This window comes from Kogia breviceps, chromosome 18 (genome assembly GCF_026419965.1).
Source record: "Kogia breviceps isolate mKogBre1 chromosome 18, mKogBre1 haplotype 1, whole genome shotgun sequence".
Classification (NCBI taxonomy): domain Eukaryota; kingdom Metazoa; phylum Chordata; class Mammalia; order Artiodactyla; family Physeteridae; genus Kogia; species Kogia breviceps.
In genome coordinates, this window is record NC_081327.1 from 16,523,379 (window position 1) to 16,538,904 (window position 15,526).

The 15,526-nt window shown below is 45.2% G+C and overlaps 1 protein-coding gene and 1 non-coding gene across 2 annotated transcripts in view; both read right to left on the minus strand.

Annotated features, from left to right (window-relative positions):
• Positions 1 to 1,804: 1,804 nt before the first annotated feature.
• TRNAT-AGU (transfer RNA threonine (anticodon AGU)) lies at positions 1,805 to 1,878 on the minus strand. Its single transcript has one exon. It is a non-coding gene; the product is annotated as a tRNA-Thr (tRNA).
• A 2,068-nt stretch (positions 1,879 to 3,946) lies between these two features.
• WDR88 (WD repeat domain 88) overlaps positions 3,947 to 15,526 on the minus strand; it is a 44,828-nt gene continuing 33,248 nt past the window's right edge. The window contains exons 9-11 of the mRNA XM_059045699.1: positions 14,177 to 14,245; positions 6,053 to 6,145; positions 3,947 to 4,120 (exon numbers count right to left, since the gene is read on the minus strand). Coding sequence (XP_058901682.1) covers positions 3,947 to 4,120; positions 6,053 to 6,145; positions 14,177 to 14,245 — 336 coding nt within the window. The remainder of the gene's footprint in view (positions 4,121 to 6,052; positions 6,146 to 14,176; positions 14,246 to 15,526) is intronic.

The window sequence follows — 15,526 nt, forward strand, 5'->3', positions numbered from 1 at the left end:
CCATGAACCACATTTTGTGAATTGCTGCCTTACAGCATTTGAAAAGACAGGCTAAGCTGTCCAAAAAAACCCTCAAAACGCATAATCCAATCAAGAGAATGTGACCAATTTTTTTAAAGTCATGTGTTCACAAATGCCTATTATATTCCAAGAACCATTAGGTAAATAGATATATGTGGCTCCCCACCTCTCGGGGCTTAATTCTCTTTGAGAAAATGGACAACAGACAAGATGATTTCAGACCGTGAAAAGGCTGTAAAGGAAATAAGCAGGATGAGGTATTGGACGCTGGCCTGGGGGGTGGCAGAGACTCCTGGACAGAGCACGGTGAGGGGAGGCCTCCCAAAGAGGTGATACACTTGCTGAAGGCCAGGAGATGACAAAGACCCGTTTCTGCAAAAGGTGCAGGAAACAGAATTCCAAGCACAGGGCACAGCAAGCAGAAAGGCCCTAAGCAGGAATAGCATGGAACTTTTCAAGAAAAGAAGGAGGGGTGGACTCAGCCCTATTTGTCTTTTCTGGCTTTGCTCACTGCCCAGGAGTGCTCACCCTTGCAACACCTTCAAAGTTAACTGCTGCACACAAGACTGGTGACCCGCCAATGCTTTTCTCCAGCTGACCCTCCCTAAGACCCAGACTCACACCCACAACCAGTATCTCCCCTTAGCCACCTAAAAGGTAAATGCTCAAAACTGACCTGGAATACCTCAGGCTAGCAGTAAAGATGAGCCAGAAAAAAACCCAGCGCCACAATGACTCAAGCCTTATTACCAATAAACTCACCTCCAATTGGCTTAGGAGGATGCTCCCAACAGAAATGCAAAGCTTCAAAGTATCCCTACAGGTTTTCCTGTGCAACACCAATCAAAAACAACCAAGCTGCAAAGGGCAAGAACTGACCCCCAAAGAAGAGGGAGGAAACACACACACACACACACACACACACAAGACCCGTGGGAGAAGGAAAGGAGCTGCTTCTGGGGCAGGTGATCTGACTATTGCGAACACAGGCTGATACCATAACTACAATTTCTGCAGGTCGTTGGGACTGTCCTGTTGCATCTGACTTGAATTTTGTTTCGTTTGACATGAGAATTCCTGGGTAACTTTTAATTCCAATGTCTCACTGCACCCCCAGAGACTCCGATGCAATTTCTCTGGGTCAGGACCCACAACCGTCTACTTGTGCAGCCCCGGCGCAGGGAGTCCCAAATTTCCAGCTTCCCACCCTGGAAATTTCATTCTTTCGTCAGCCTGAGGGTCACGCTGGCCGGGTTCAATCCTCCGCTCTCCCAGGCGCCCGTGACTTTGGGCCTCACTTGACCTCTGCAAGCCCCAGTCTTCAATCTGGGGAATGATGATCCGGATCGCGTGGCTGGAGAGAGGGGAGTAAGCCAGCAGGCCTATGTGAGAGGTGTCAGGTCCAGTCGGCCGCTTCCGGAAGAAATCGACGGAGGAATGCCCGGGCTCGGCCTCCCAACGCAGCGGCGGCGGAACCTGGGCAGGTTGCTCGCCCTGCGGGGCATCTCTAACCCCAGGAGTGTTCCCATGGCACCCGAGGAGTCCCGCGCCGCCTCCAGGGGACGTCCCCTCTGCCCCGGAGGCCAAGTCAAGGATGCCCCGCAGCTCAAGGAAACCCTAGGGGCTGACTCCGAGGAGGGCCAGCGCTTCACACTGCTGCGGGCAAGGGGGCATTAAATTGGCTTCTTAAGCTCCCCCTCACACCCTCAAAGCGAGGAGGAACTGGGTAGGAGCACAGAGCAAAAGAGGACGTGGGTAAAACGAGAGCCGGGACGCTCGGTTGAGGCACCGCTGGGATTCGAACCCAGGATCTCCTGTTTACTAGACAGGCGCTTTAACCAACTAAGCCACGGCGCCGCCCGCACAACTACCGCGAGAGTCTGTTCCCCATCACCATTCACTGTATAGGTTGCGTGCACGCGCACAAGTTTTGTCGGCGGCTGACGCATGCGCTGTGTAAAGTCCTCGTCACAGGCGGCTTAGACCGAAGAGTTGTACTCGGAAGCCGGAAGCTTGGGCAGTGAGCAGTGGGCGGGCCCTGGCCCGCTAGTCTTCCCAGTGTTGCAGTGTCCGCCCCCGGCGTGGAGCCAGGGTGGACCATCTTTGGGGGATGCTCGCGCAAGATCCGGTCTTCGGCCCTCCAGAACTGACGCAAGCTGTCCGGCGAGGCCGAGCCCCGGCCCGGTCCGGAGATCCACGTCCCGCTAGCGCGGCCGGGCTGCCGGCTCCCCAGCGTGGGATCAGGGCTCAACCCGGCCGTGGTCCCGCAGTGACCACGCGTCGGACCCATCACACTGGCGCCCTCAGCCTGGGAGGCCGGTTGCCCTCCTCTGCCGCACGCTGACCACCGGGGTCTCCGGCGCCGTCAGCTCTGGGGGCTCATCCGCCCGCCGGTGGAAACCAGATCCATAGCTTCAGTTGGGCCTCTTCCGCGGACCCTGAGCACGGGGAGAGTCCGGGGGCACTGAGGAGACCCTGAGCAGGCACTGAACGATCAAGAGCTTAAAGGGGCCCAGGCCGCTGGCCTTAGAGCATCAACACCATACGTGGAAGGTTTCCGCTGCCAGAGGAAGGCAAAGCCCTCTCCATTCTGGAGTCTCATTTGCCCCTCTGGGGCTCCTCACTCAGACACATCAGCCACTTCGTCACAACACTTTTTAGAGTGCCTTTGAGCAGCAGCAACACGAAAACCTGCTAATCCATTGACCCAGCGATTTCTCCAGTGGGAGAGCCTTACCCACAGAAATGTAGGTCTCTGCAAAAGTATGTACACAAGAAGGTTCACTCCAGCATTGTTTGTAATAGCAAAAAACGAGAAGCAACCTAACTGCCCATCCCTGCGGACAGTGGATGCAGGCCAGGCGTCCTCCACAGCAGTGAGGAAGAATACATCTATGTATGTCTTCATGTGCCGGAGAAGGGATAAGACTTCTCTTCCAAAAAGAGCCCAATTCCTGGGAGGCTGATGCAGTGGAATTTTGCCATGTACATGCATCATTCCTGTAAATTAATGGATAAATACTGAACAGCCTGCTGAAGCTGGGCAGTCATCCTGGTTGTGACTAAGGAGGGTAGCACCAAGCACAGGACCCGCCCAAGCAATGACTACCAGGTTATTGTACTCCTGGGCAGAATTATAGGATGCCAGTCAATTAACGTTAAATAAATCTGTCCAGCAACTACGTTTTTTTAAAAGGACCAAGGGGCATACTAATGATATGTGACGGAAATCCTGTAAGCCATACTAAATGGAAAAGGGAGCCCTTCACGTTTAACTGATACCTTGCTCTTTGTGAAGTAATTGATTAAATTGTACGCGTGGAAGCAGGAAGGAGGCTGTACACATGCATGGGCATTCTGGGAAGTAAAGAAACTGGGGTGGAGAGCAAGGAGTATTCTGTGATGGAAATGCCCACCACCCACTTGCCTAACCAGACCTTCCTCTGCCCTGAGCAGTGACCATCTGGGAGCATTAGCCAGGGAGGCACCCACAGTGCCACGGTACAGTCCCCTCCACAGATGGAGCTACACAGCTTCCTCTTCATTCAACAAACCCTTCCTCAGAGGCTGCGGCTGCTTTACAGGGCAAATCCAGAGACCAGAATGTGTTCCAGAAATGAGACAGGATGGACATCAGGACGTAGAATTCAGAAAGAACAAAAATGTTTCTAGAATTCACATGCACACTTGTTTTCCAGAAGAATCTATATTTATTCTGCATGTAAACTAAAGACAGAGGGATCCCTAAGGGGCTGTGGAGCTGAGGAGGTGGCACAGTGGTGGGAGCCCAGCCAGAGCGTGGCCCCTGCCCCAGTCTGACAGGCCCACCCACTGGGGAGGGGCCCCAGAGAAAGGCCTGTGCAGAGCCCCGAAACCTATATGACAGGTGGCCTGTGCTCAAGTCACCCGAAGACTCCAGTGGCCATCAGCCATCCTCAACCAGGCTGCACCCCCTTGACAGTGAGACCTCCCCTTCTGATGATGGTGAGGCCTCTGTTGACAAGTCTTTTGCATCGATCCGGCAGAACACACATTTGGTGACTGTTTCACAAAAGATGTCACTTTCGTAGATGGAGAAAGGCCTGTCACATTCTTCACACTGACATGAAATATTTTAAAAGAGTAGAAAGGAGGTGCTGATCAGAGGAGATCAAGGCATGCAGTTAGAATTCTCCCCCCTGATCCAACTGCCTTGGGCCGGGCCAAGGCAAGAGCTGCCTCCCCTCTCTGGGGCTCTAAGCGCACAAGGGTAGAAATTGCAGGCCACTGAGAGGGGATAAGCACAGGCTTCCCGCTCTCTTCCCTCTCAAAAGCTATGCAGGTCCTTCCAGCTCATGTCCCCTGCTGTGGGGTCCCAGGGTGGCGGGGAGGAGTGGAAAGCCACTTGACAGTGCTGAGGACTTGGGGTGAGTGTCTAACCTCACCCTCTGTTCTGTGCAGAGCAAAAGTACAGGGCCGAGGGGCTGTCCTAACTCCCTGACATCCTGGGGGCACCTAACTTTTGAGAATCAAGTAGGCAAGACTTCTGAACAAAGCAGGAGTTTTTTTCTAGATGATGAGGGTGCTGAGCACCCTCCTCTGTCTTTGAGCCGAAGCACCCAGAGGACAGGGGATACAGCGGCACAGCTCACTTGCAACATTTTCCCACCAACAAGTGAGCAACACCAGGGGGTGGGCTCTCAGGCCATGGGCAGAGGTCTCTCAGGGCTCCCACCAAAGCACAGTCCCCCTGAGACGAGCCAGCAGGCAGCAAGCCCCTGCCCTGGCTCTCCAAGCCCCTGTGCTTTGCCACTCTTGCCCGTGCCAGGGCACCAAAGCCTGCAGGAGAGATGGGGCCAACCCCGCCCAGGGCAGGTCTTCTGGGAAGTGAGGCCTCTGAAGTTTCTCGTGTTGAATCAGAGCAAGTCAAATGCAGCAAGCTCATCTTTGCTACAGCTTCAGGTAGGTTTCTTTCTTTTCTTTCTTTTGCAAGAAAGAAATTCAATCCTTTACCTGCCTTATTCTACAGCATCATTTCCCACGACCCAAGCCCAGAACAGCAGGGCTCAGAGGAAGCAGCTCCTGGGTCCCTCCCCAGGTGGCCGGTGGAGGACACAAGCACTGCTCTGTAACCAGTCAGCTTCCAGGGCCTAAGGGCCGACATGGCCACAAAGGCCATGAGGACCAGCTGGCCACGAAGACGGTGTTCCACCTGGATCCCACCCCTCACCTCCTTGCCCCCAGTGCCATTCTCCAATTAGCCATCCCCAGAAGCAGTGGCTCCCCGCCAGGCCTTCTGAGTGGAGACAGACCTAGGGAGCTCCAGGATTCACAAGGGCCCAGCAGGGACTCCTCAGCCTCTTGAGGTGGCAGCCAGGTGCCTGCACTGCGAGGCCCCAGCAGGGACTGGCCCCCACTGCCCAGGGCCAGCCCTGGCTATACCTGGTGAAGCAGAAGATGTACCCACCATGATCATCCACTAGAGAATTGGGACCTGAGCCTCGTCCATGGGCAACGGGGCACTGGGGACCTGGCCGGTGTTCTGCTGCAGGAGCATAGGAGGCCCACATGGGGTCCAGCTGTGTGCCAGGCTCCCTCCAGGACTCCCTCCAGCCTCATCTTCTCCCACCTACCCTGCTCACTCCTGCCTCAGGGTCTCCACATGGGCTGTTCCTTTTGCAGGGATGTCCTTTCCCTGAAAGAGCTGCACAGCTCACTCCCTCACTACCTTCAAGCCTTTGAACAAATGTCACCTTCTCAGTGAGACCTATCCTGACCACCCTTTAGAACGCTGCAACTGCCAGCACTCCCGTTTCCCCTTCCTATGTTATTTTCCTCCAAATTACTTATCATCATGTGACTTACTACCTATTTTTCTAATTTCTTTATTCATTGTTCGTCTCCCCTTTTAGAAATGTAAGCTCCCTCCGGGCAAAAATGTCCATCTGTTTGTTCATAGTTTTATCCCCAGTTGCCCAGTTTGTTCAAAGAATAAATTTGTAGAGAGAACTAATGAAAGCCTACGTTTGGCTTCATTTTACCCAACACCAACCTGTTTCAGCTTTAAGCCCCGGGCCTTTTTGTATTCGATTACCAAAGGAATTTGGTCAATTTCTTCAATGTTCCATAGTCTCATGGTCTTATCCTAAAACAAGTTAAACAGCAAACCAGCAGTCACAAAATGGGCTCGTTAGGCTTGGATGACCCAGGGAGGGGCACGGCATCCAGGTTACACGCAGACAACTTCGACCTGCAGAGGGACAGTTAGGGCGACCAACTGTCCCAGTTTCTCTAGCACCATCCCAGCCTTCGCACTGGAAGCCCCACGTCCCCCAAACTGGAAGCAACCAAGATGTCCCTGAATAAGAGAATAAACAAACTGTGGTACATTAATGTGATAGAATATTATTCAGTGATTAAAAAAAGAAAAAGAAATGAGCTGTTAAGCCACAGAAAAGACATCGAGGAGCCTTAAATACATATTTCTAAGTGAAAGAAGCCAGTCTGAAAAGGCTACATACTGTATGATTCCAACTCTATAACGTTATGGGAAAGGCAGAGATATGGAGACAGTAAAAAGGTCAGTGGTTGCCAGGGGTTCTGGGGAAGAAGGGGCCGGATGCAGCACAAGTGCAGCACAGGAGTTTTTAGGACAGTGAAATTGTTCTGTATGATACTGTGATGGTGGATACATGACATGCATTTGGCAAAACCCACACAACATAAAGAGTGAAACTTAAACCATGGACTTTCATTAATAATTATATATCAATATTAGTTCATCAGTTGTGATAAATATACCACACTTAATGCAAGGTGGCAACTGGAGGGTGAGGTTATGTATGATCTGCTCAGTTTTTATGTAAACCTAAAACTGCTCTAAAAAAGTAAAATCAATTTTTTAAAAAGACACCTATGCTCCTTAGAAAATAGTGGTCACTGAATTAATTTGGGAATACCACTCAAATCCATTATCTCAGCATCCCTTTGATTAGTCGTATGAAACTGAATGTGGTCAGCAGAATAATGTTCTCCCCACCCCCGCCCACCCCCACCCCACCCCCCACCCCACCCCGACAAAGAAGTCTACATCCTAATCCCCAGAACCTGGGGATATGTTAGATTATAGGACAATGGGGAAGCAAGGCTGTAGATGGAATTAAGGGTGCTAATCAGATGATCTTAAAATAGGGAGATTATTCTGTACTATCCGTAACCACAAAGGTCCTTAAAGGTGGAAGTGTTAGTCAGAGGAATCAGTAACAATGGAAGAAAGGCGGAGAAGATACAATGTTGCTGGCTCTGAAGATGGAAGAAGGGACCAGAAGCCAGGGAATATGGGTGGCTTCTAGAAGCTGGCAAGGCAAGGAAGTGGATTATCCCCTAGAGCCTCCAGAAGGGAAGTCCTACTGACACATTGACTTTATCCCAGTGAGAACTTGTGATACTTCTATCATACAGAACTGTAAGATGTTAAATGTATGTTAGGCAGTGAAGTCTCTGGTGATTTACTATAGCAGTAAAAATAATATTAAAAAACGAACACAGTGGGCTTCCCTGGTGGCGCAGTGGTTGAGAGTCCGCCTGCCGATGCGGGGGACACGGGTTCGTGCCCTGGTCCGGGAGGATCCCGCGTGCCGCGGAGCGGCTGGGCCCGTGAGCCATGGCCGCTAGGCCTGCGCGTCCGGAGCCTGTGCTCCGCAACGGGAGAGGCCACAACAGTGGGAGGCCCGCATACCGCAAAAAAAAAAAACAAAAAAAAAAAACGAACACAGTAAGTAATGTTACATTTCCTGATTTGGCAGTTGCAACTAAATATCCCGTGGAAGAACAAAAGGAGAAAGTCTGGTGACATGTATGTGTTGGCCCTTACAGTGTAGAGCTGTCAGATTTTATCAACAATCATACTTTCTACAGCATGTCAAGTGAGTTGTCCAATCATGATGGACAACAACAAAGTTCCCCCTAGCTCTTAGATACTTTGATTCAAAAGGTGGAGTTTCAAATCATCTTCTTGGTTTCTGTGAAGTTTTTTTTTTTTTTTTTTTTTTTTTTTTTTTTTGTGGTATGCGGGCCTCTCACTGCTGTGGCCTCTCCCGTTGCGGAGCACAGGCTCCGGACGCGCAGGCCCAGCGGCCATGGCTCACAGGCTTAGTTGCTCCGCGGCATGTGGGATCTTCCCGGACCAGGGCACGAACCCGTGACCCCTGCATCGGCAGGCGGATTCTCAACCACTGCGCCACCAGGGAAGCCCTCTGTGAAGTTTTTAATGAAACTGCAGACAACATAAAACAAAAGCATGTTGACATCGTATGCAAATACAGACTAGACGCTGCTCATCTATCTGCATATTCAGCAGACAGTGCAAATGTGAATTTTGGCAAATTCCATTCAGTCCGCTAACTTCTTACCAAAGTAAATGAAAATATCTTACCTACTAAATGGCCTGCACATCCTAAAAAGGAGTGTGATTTGCTTACCTGTGGTGTTGGGTCTTTCCTAATAAAAGTTTTTAGTCAATTTTCACCTTCCTCAAAATGTGCAGAAGCACTTAATAAAAATGATGAGTTTATAGAAATGGAAGAAGATATCTTCCCTAAATATATGTCTACAAGATGGCTATTATCATTGCTGGCCTTAGAGAAGATGTTAAAATCTTGGCCTGCCATAAAATCATATTTTTTAAGTGTGGGACAAGAAGAATGTCCTGTAATTTTGAAATACATTAAAAATGAGAATGGAGAAAGGGATTACAATAACACTGACAGTTATATACTGTTTCCCAAAACTGTTTGATAATCTTTAAAGAGGCCACAACAACCATAAAAAAAGGATGAAGTGACCTCACCTGAATTGTAGGTTGTTACAAAAACTCATACTCAGTGAAAAAATGATTTGGGAGTTCCCTGGCAGTCCAGTGGTTAGGACTCGATGCTTTCACTGCCATGGCCTGGGTTCAATCCCTGGTCGGGGAACTAAGATCCCGCAAGCTGCGCGCATAACCAAAAAAAGAAAAAAAAAAAAGATTCATTTTTTGGAAATAAGACAGCTTCAGTACTTTTTAAAAAATTACCAGAGAAGGACAGCCAAGTTAAACAGGACATTCTCAATTTCTTAACTAAAACTGTAACTTATTTGAAATCCAACTTCATTTTCAGAAATGCAAATTACCTCTGTGCTTTAAAACCATTTCCCTGAGAAAGAGAGATTTGACTTACGATGACAGCAAATGTAATACTTGAGAGTGTTTAAAATAATGGACATTTTAGAAAATGGAGAGCCTATATGATGAATTTATCATGGCAAAGAACCTGATTGACAAATACCTGTTCTACTAAAACAAGCTTTCAGACTTCGTATATTTGGAGATTTTTGGAGAGCTGGAAAATAATTCCTACAAATCCAAAAGTTTGTTGTTGCCATAAGTAAAATCCTAAGTATTCCATGCTCAACAGCTTTTGTTGAGAGGGTATTTACTTTGATGTCATAACATTGGGCTGACACCAGGAATCAATGAAATGTGGGCTGCTAAGAGCAGAGCTGCAAGTCATTGTGAATTTTACATTTGACAGCATTTAGTCTTACTACTACATAAAAGAAAAGAAGGATGTCCTAAAGGCTGAAGGTAGTTTAGAGAAATATTATTGGGAAACATAAAAGTAAAAATCTCCTACTGTATTATGGGACAGAAAGAAACATGTCGTTATTGGATTTTTTAATGTGGTAAAATATACTTAACAATATTTATCATTTTAACCATTTGTAAGTATAATTCAATGACATTAAATACACTCACAATGTTGTGTCATCATCACCATTATCTATAACTGAAACTTTTTATCATTCCCCCCAAAACACTACATACCCTTTAAACAATAACTCCCTATCTCCCCTTCTCCCAGCTCTTGGTAACCACCATTGTGCTTTCGGTCTCTATGAATTTGACTACTCTAGGTACCTCATATAAGTTGAATCACACAGTACTTGTCCTTTTGTGACAGGCTTATTTCACTCAGCATAATTTCCTCAAGGTTCAACCATGTTGTAGCATGTGTCAGAATGTCTTCCCTTTTTATGGTCGAATAATATTCCATTGTATGGATATACTACATTTTGTTTATCCATTCATCTGTCAGCAGACACTTGGATTACTCCTGCCTTTTAGTTACTGTAAATAATGCTGCCATGAACATGAGTGCACAAGCAACTCCCAGAGTTCCTGCTTTCAATTATTTTGGGTATGTACCCAAAAGTGGAATCGCTGGGTCATACAGTAGTTCTATGTTTAACCTTTTGAGAAACTGCCAAACTGTTTTCCACAGCAGTTATACCATTTTACATTCCCATCAGCAATGCACAAGTCTTCCAGTTTCTCCATATCCTTGTCAACACTTGTTACTTTCCTTTTTTAAAAAAAATTATAGCCCTTCTAGTAGGTGTGAAGTGGTATCTCACTGTGGTTTTGATTTGCATTTCCCTAAGGACTAATGATATTGAGCATATTTCCATGTGTTTATTGGCTACTTGTATATCTTCTTTGAAGAAGTATCTATTTAAGTCCTTTGCCCACTTTTGAATCAGGTTGTTTGTTTTTTTGTTGTTGTTGAGTTTTAGGAGTTCTTTATGTATTTTATTATTACCCCCTTATAAGATAATTGATTAGCAAATATTTTCTCCCATTCAGTAGATTGTCTTTTCACTTTCTTGGTAGTATCCTTTGATGTGCAAAAGTTCTTAAATTTGATAAAGCCCAATTTATCTTGCTGTTGTTGTTGTTGCCTGTGCTTTTGTTGTCATATCTATGACAAAGTCTTGAAGATTTTCCCCAATGTTTTCTTCTAAGAGTTTTATAGTTTTAGCTCTTAAGTTTGGGTCTTTGATCCACTTTGAATTAATGTTTGTATACAGTATAAGGTAAGGGTACAATTTCACTCTTTTGCATGTGGATATCCAATTTTCCCAGCACCAATTATTTAAAAGACTGTCCTTTCCCCATTGAATGATCGTGGTACACTTGTTGAAACTCAATTGATCACATACGTGAGGGTTTATTTCCAGGCTTTCTATTCTACTGCACTGATCTATATTGTCCAGTTTTCATTATTATAGATTTGTAGTGTTTCATTGGGAAGTGTGAGTTCTCTAACTTTATTCTTGTTCAAGATTGTTTTGGCTATTCAGGCCCCTTGCAATTCCATATGAACTTGAGGATCAACTTTTCCATTTCTGTGAAAAAGGCTATTGGTATTTTGATAGGGATTGTGTTGAATCTGTAGATCATTTTGGGTAGTAATGACATCTTAAAAACATTAAGTGTTCTTGGCCATGAACATAGGATATCTTTCTATGTTTATAGATCAGAAGAATTAATATTGTTAACATATCCATACTACCCAAAGCCATCTATGGATAATCCCTATCAAAATCTCAATGGCATTTTTCACAGAAATTGAAAAACAATCCTAAAATTTGTATGAACTTACAAAACACCCCAAATAGCCAAAGCAATCATGAGAAAGAAGAACAAAGTCTGGAGGCATCACACTTCCTGATTTCAAACTATACTACCAAGTTATAGTAGTCAAAACAATATGGTACTAGCATAAAAATAGAGAGCCCAGAAATTAACCCTCACATATACAGTGAACTAACGTTTTTTTTCTTTCATTTGGCTGTGCCGGCACACGGGATCTTCACTGCGGCATGCGGGAGGCATGCGAACTTCTTAGTTGCAGCGTGTGGGATCTAGTTCCCTGACCAGGGATCAAACCCAGGTCCCCTGCATGGGGAGCACAGAGTCTTAGCCACTAGACCACCAGAAAAGTCCCTACAGTGAAATAATTTGACAAAGGAGCCAATAATACTCAACAGGCAAAGGCAAATCTCTTCAATAAGTGGTGCTGGGAAAACTGGATAACCACATAGAGAAGAATGAAATTGGACCCCCATCTTATACAACTCACAAAAAGTTAACTCATATGGATTAAAGATTTAAGCATAAGACCTGAAACCATAAAGATAAAATATTTGTAAATCATATATCTGATAAGGGTCAGATATCCAAAATATATAAAGAACTCATAGAATTCAATACCGACAACAACAAAAGAGAGAGGAAGTGAATAAACATTTTTCCAAAAAAGACATACAAATGACCAACAGGTACATGAAAATGTGCTCAACATCACTAATCATTAAGAAAATGCAAGTCAAACCCACAGTAAAATATCACCTCACTGTTAGAATGGCTATCATCAAAAAGACAAGAGATAAGTGTTGACGAGAATGTGGAGAGAAGGGAACCATTGTGAACTGTAGGTAGGAATGTAAGTGGGTACAGCCACTGTGGAAAACAGTATTGGAGGTGTCTCAAAAAATTGGAAATAGAGCTATCATATGATCCAGGATTCCTAGTTCTGGGTGTATATCCAGAAGAAATAAAAGCAGGATCTCAAAGAGATATCTGCACCCTCATGTTCACTTCAGCATTACTCACAATGACCAAGGTATGGAAACAACCTAAATATCCATAAGTGGATGAATGGATAAAGCAGATGTGGTATATATATGCAATGGGATATTATTCAGCCATGAGACAGAAGGAAATCCTGCCATTCGTGACAACAAGAATGAACCTTGAGAGTATTATGCTAAGTGAAATAAGTCAGACAGAAAAAGACAAATACTGTATGATCTCACTTACATGTGGAATCTAAAAATAAAACAAGCTCATAAAAACAGAGAATAGAGTGGTGGTTACCAGAGGCTAGGGGTTGAGAGAAATGGGGAGATATTGGGTCAAAGGGTACAAATTCCAATTATAAGATTAACAAGTTCTGGGGATCTAATGTACAGCATGGCGAGGATAGTTATTAATCCTGTATAATACACTTGAAATTTGCTAAGAGAGTCGATCTTAAATGTTCTCACCACAAAAAAGAAATGCTAATTATATGACACAGTAGAGGTGTTGGCTAAGGCTATGGTGGTAAGCATTTTGCAATATATAAGTGTATCAAATAAACACCTTGTACACCTTAAACTTACACAATGTTACATGTCGATTATATCTCATAAAGCTGTTAAAAATCAATACATAAAGTATCGTTTAACCAATCTTATTGTATTTATATTCAATTTTTTAAGTCACATTTATGTATCTTAATACATAAATATTAAGATACACATAATATTAATACATATATAATAATATAGCCTATACAATTTAGATAACCAACAAAGTTTTTTTTAAGTCAAAGTAAATTGCTATATCAAAAGACAGAACGAAACATTATAAAATATATTTTTCTTAACCATATTTGCTTAATTATCCTACTATCAGTTACTACTAATCACTGTTATTGACTAGTTCTGTTGTTGTTTTGTTTAAATAATAGCATTTATGTAACAGAAAAGTAAATAAGACATAATTTCAAATAAACACTCATTTTTGATAGTTTGTCTTGTATTTTTACTTTTTTCCAGCCTTACTGAGATATAATTGACAATATTTTTCATATTTTTTATGCTAAAGCAACAACACATTGGCATATAATTTTTATTATGTATTATAATATTATGGGGGTTTTTTTGGTCAGGTGTGACGGTATCCTGCATTGGCTCTCTAAGAAGTTGATCATGGCAGGCAGAGTCTTGCCCACATTTTTATACACCTAGAAACCCCCAGCCTAGAGAATGAGATGGCTTTAACAAAGGTTGGGCAACAAGGTGGGACCCCACTTCTCTGGCGCTCACTCATGAAGGACAGCCCTCAGGATAGCCTGGGCTGTCTGTTACGTGCCATTGGCACGGGAATCCCAGGATGCAGTGAGTAGCGAGGGAAGACCCACCTGGAACCTCGGGGTTGTCTGCTTGCCTTTTCCCTCCAAGGCCCCCTGTCGGTTCCATCACTTACCAGTCTGGACAGGCCCTTGCTCCAATGAAGTTCAAATGACAACTGTGCAAAGAAATACCTGGCAACTTCCCATATGAGCAAAGGACTCACTTCCCACGTTCCCGCTTCCTGGATGGGGTCGGCCTGGCCAGGTGTAGCCTTCAGACTGAGCTGCTCAGTCCTTCAGACTGAGGAATTTTACTTGACAATGCACTTCTGCTAACACCAATTCTCACAAATGTGATAGAGATTTTAAGTCACTCAAAGGTTGGCCACTTTTACCTTTGAAGCAGACAGGATCCATTTCTTGTTGTTGCTAATGGCAACATCCATCACCCAGTCATTATGGCCCTGAAGAAAAGTAGAATTTTAAGGGGACCTAGAAAAAAAAAACCTTTGAAAGAACAACAAAAACCAAAAAAACAAAGTCAAGAATCCACCGTTGCTTACTTTTAAGAGCAATTAATTGTGCTTCCCTGGTTTCACCCATGATATTTAAAGTGGAGTACAAAGTGTAAAAGCTTGGGATTCATGTATATATCACAGCACCATATGAGTTTTTAAAAATAGCACTCTGGTGCTTGGCACAATGGGAAAAAAAAAATATATTTTCCCAGCTGGTCCCAGAGCACCACTTGCAGGTTTTTGTTTACATATTCTTTGTTCTAGGAAATATCACTTAGCGATCCTATTGGTGAGGGAGCTTTTGGCTTCAAGTAACTGCAAACCTACCCACTATGGCCTAAATAAAGGGAGGTTATTTTCCTGGGGTAAAAGGAGTTTAGAGGAGATAAATACTTGCTGGTTCAAACACTTAATGATGTCAGAGCTCTGTGTCAGCCTCTGTCTCATTCTTTGGCCTTCCCCTAATGGAAAGAGGTGAATGGGGAGGGGTGGTATGAGGGAAGGGAGCAACAGCGAGGTTAAACTGCTGTGCATAACAAAAGGACAGGAATTGGAGGGTGGAAGAATAGAGAGAGGAGAGGAGAAGGGAGGATAGAATGGCCTGATGGGAACACAAAGGGACTTTTAACCACAGTGAGGTTGAACATTCAGTTTTAAGCCATTCACGTGCTATGATGTAAACTCCCCTTTTGCCTCTCCAAACCCACAGAGAAGAGGGTCAGATAGAACAGCTTTGGGATCCTGAATGTTGTGGTGATCAAGGGGACACAGTCCACATTGGGGTCACGGGAAATAGAGAAACCAAGAGTCATGAATGCAAGCATTCACAGCCAAAGGCGGCCATGAGATCACAAGATCAAGGGGTATGCAGAAGTCTTGGGGTGGGGGCACCTGGAACAGAGGCACTGAAGCAGCCAATCCTGGGACTGCCTAACCTTTGGGTTCTCGTCGTGTTGCACAATCCATCTCCTTACCATACAGCCGCTTTAAGTTGAGTCTCCTCTAACCTGCAGCCAAAAGTACTCACCCACCATTGACACCCCCCATTCCGAAGCCCCACAGCTTTCTATGCATGCCTCATGATGGCATTCAACCTTCATAGACACTGCCCCTCCTCGGAGTTTTTGCATTTGCCACCCCCTCTTCCCCCGGAACGCCCTTCCCCGAGATCCTCCCTCATCCAGTCTTTCTTTGCCATCCAGTTCTCAGCTCAAATGCCACCTTGCC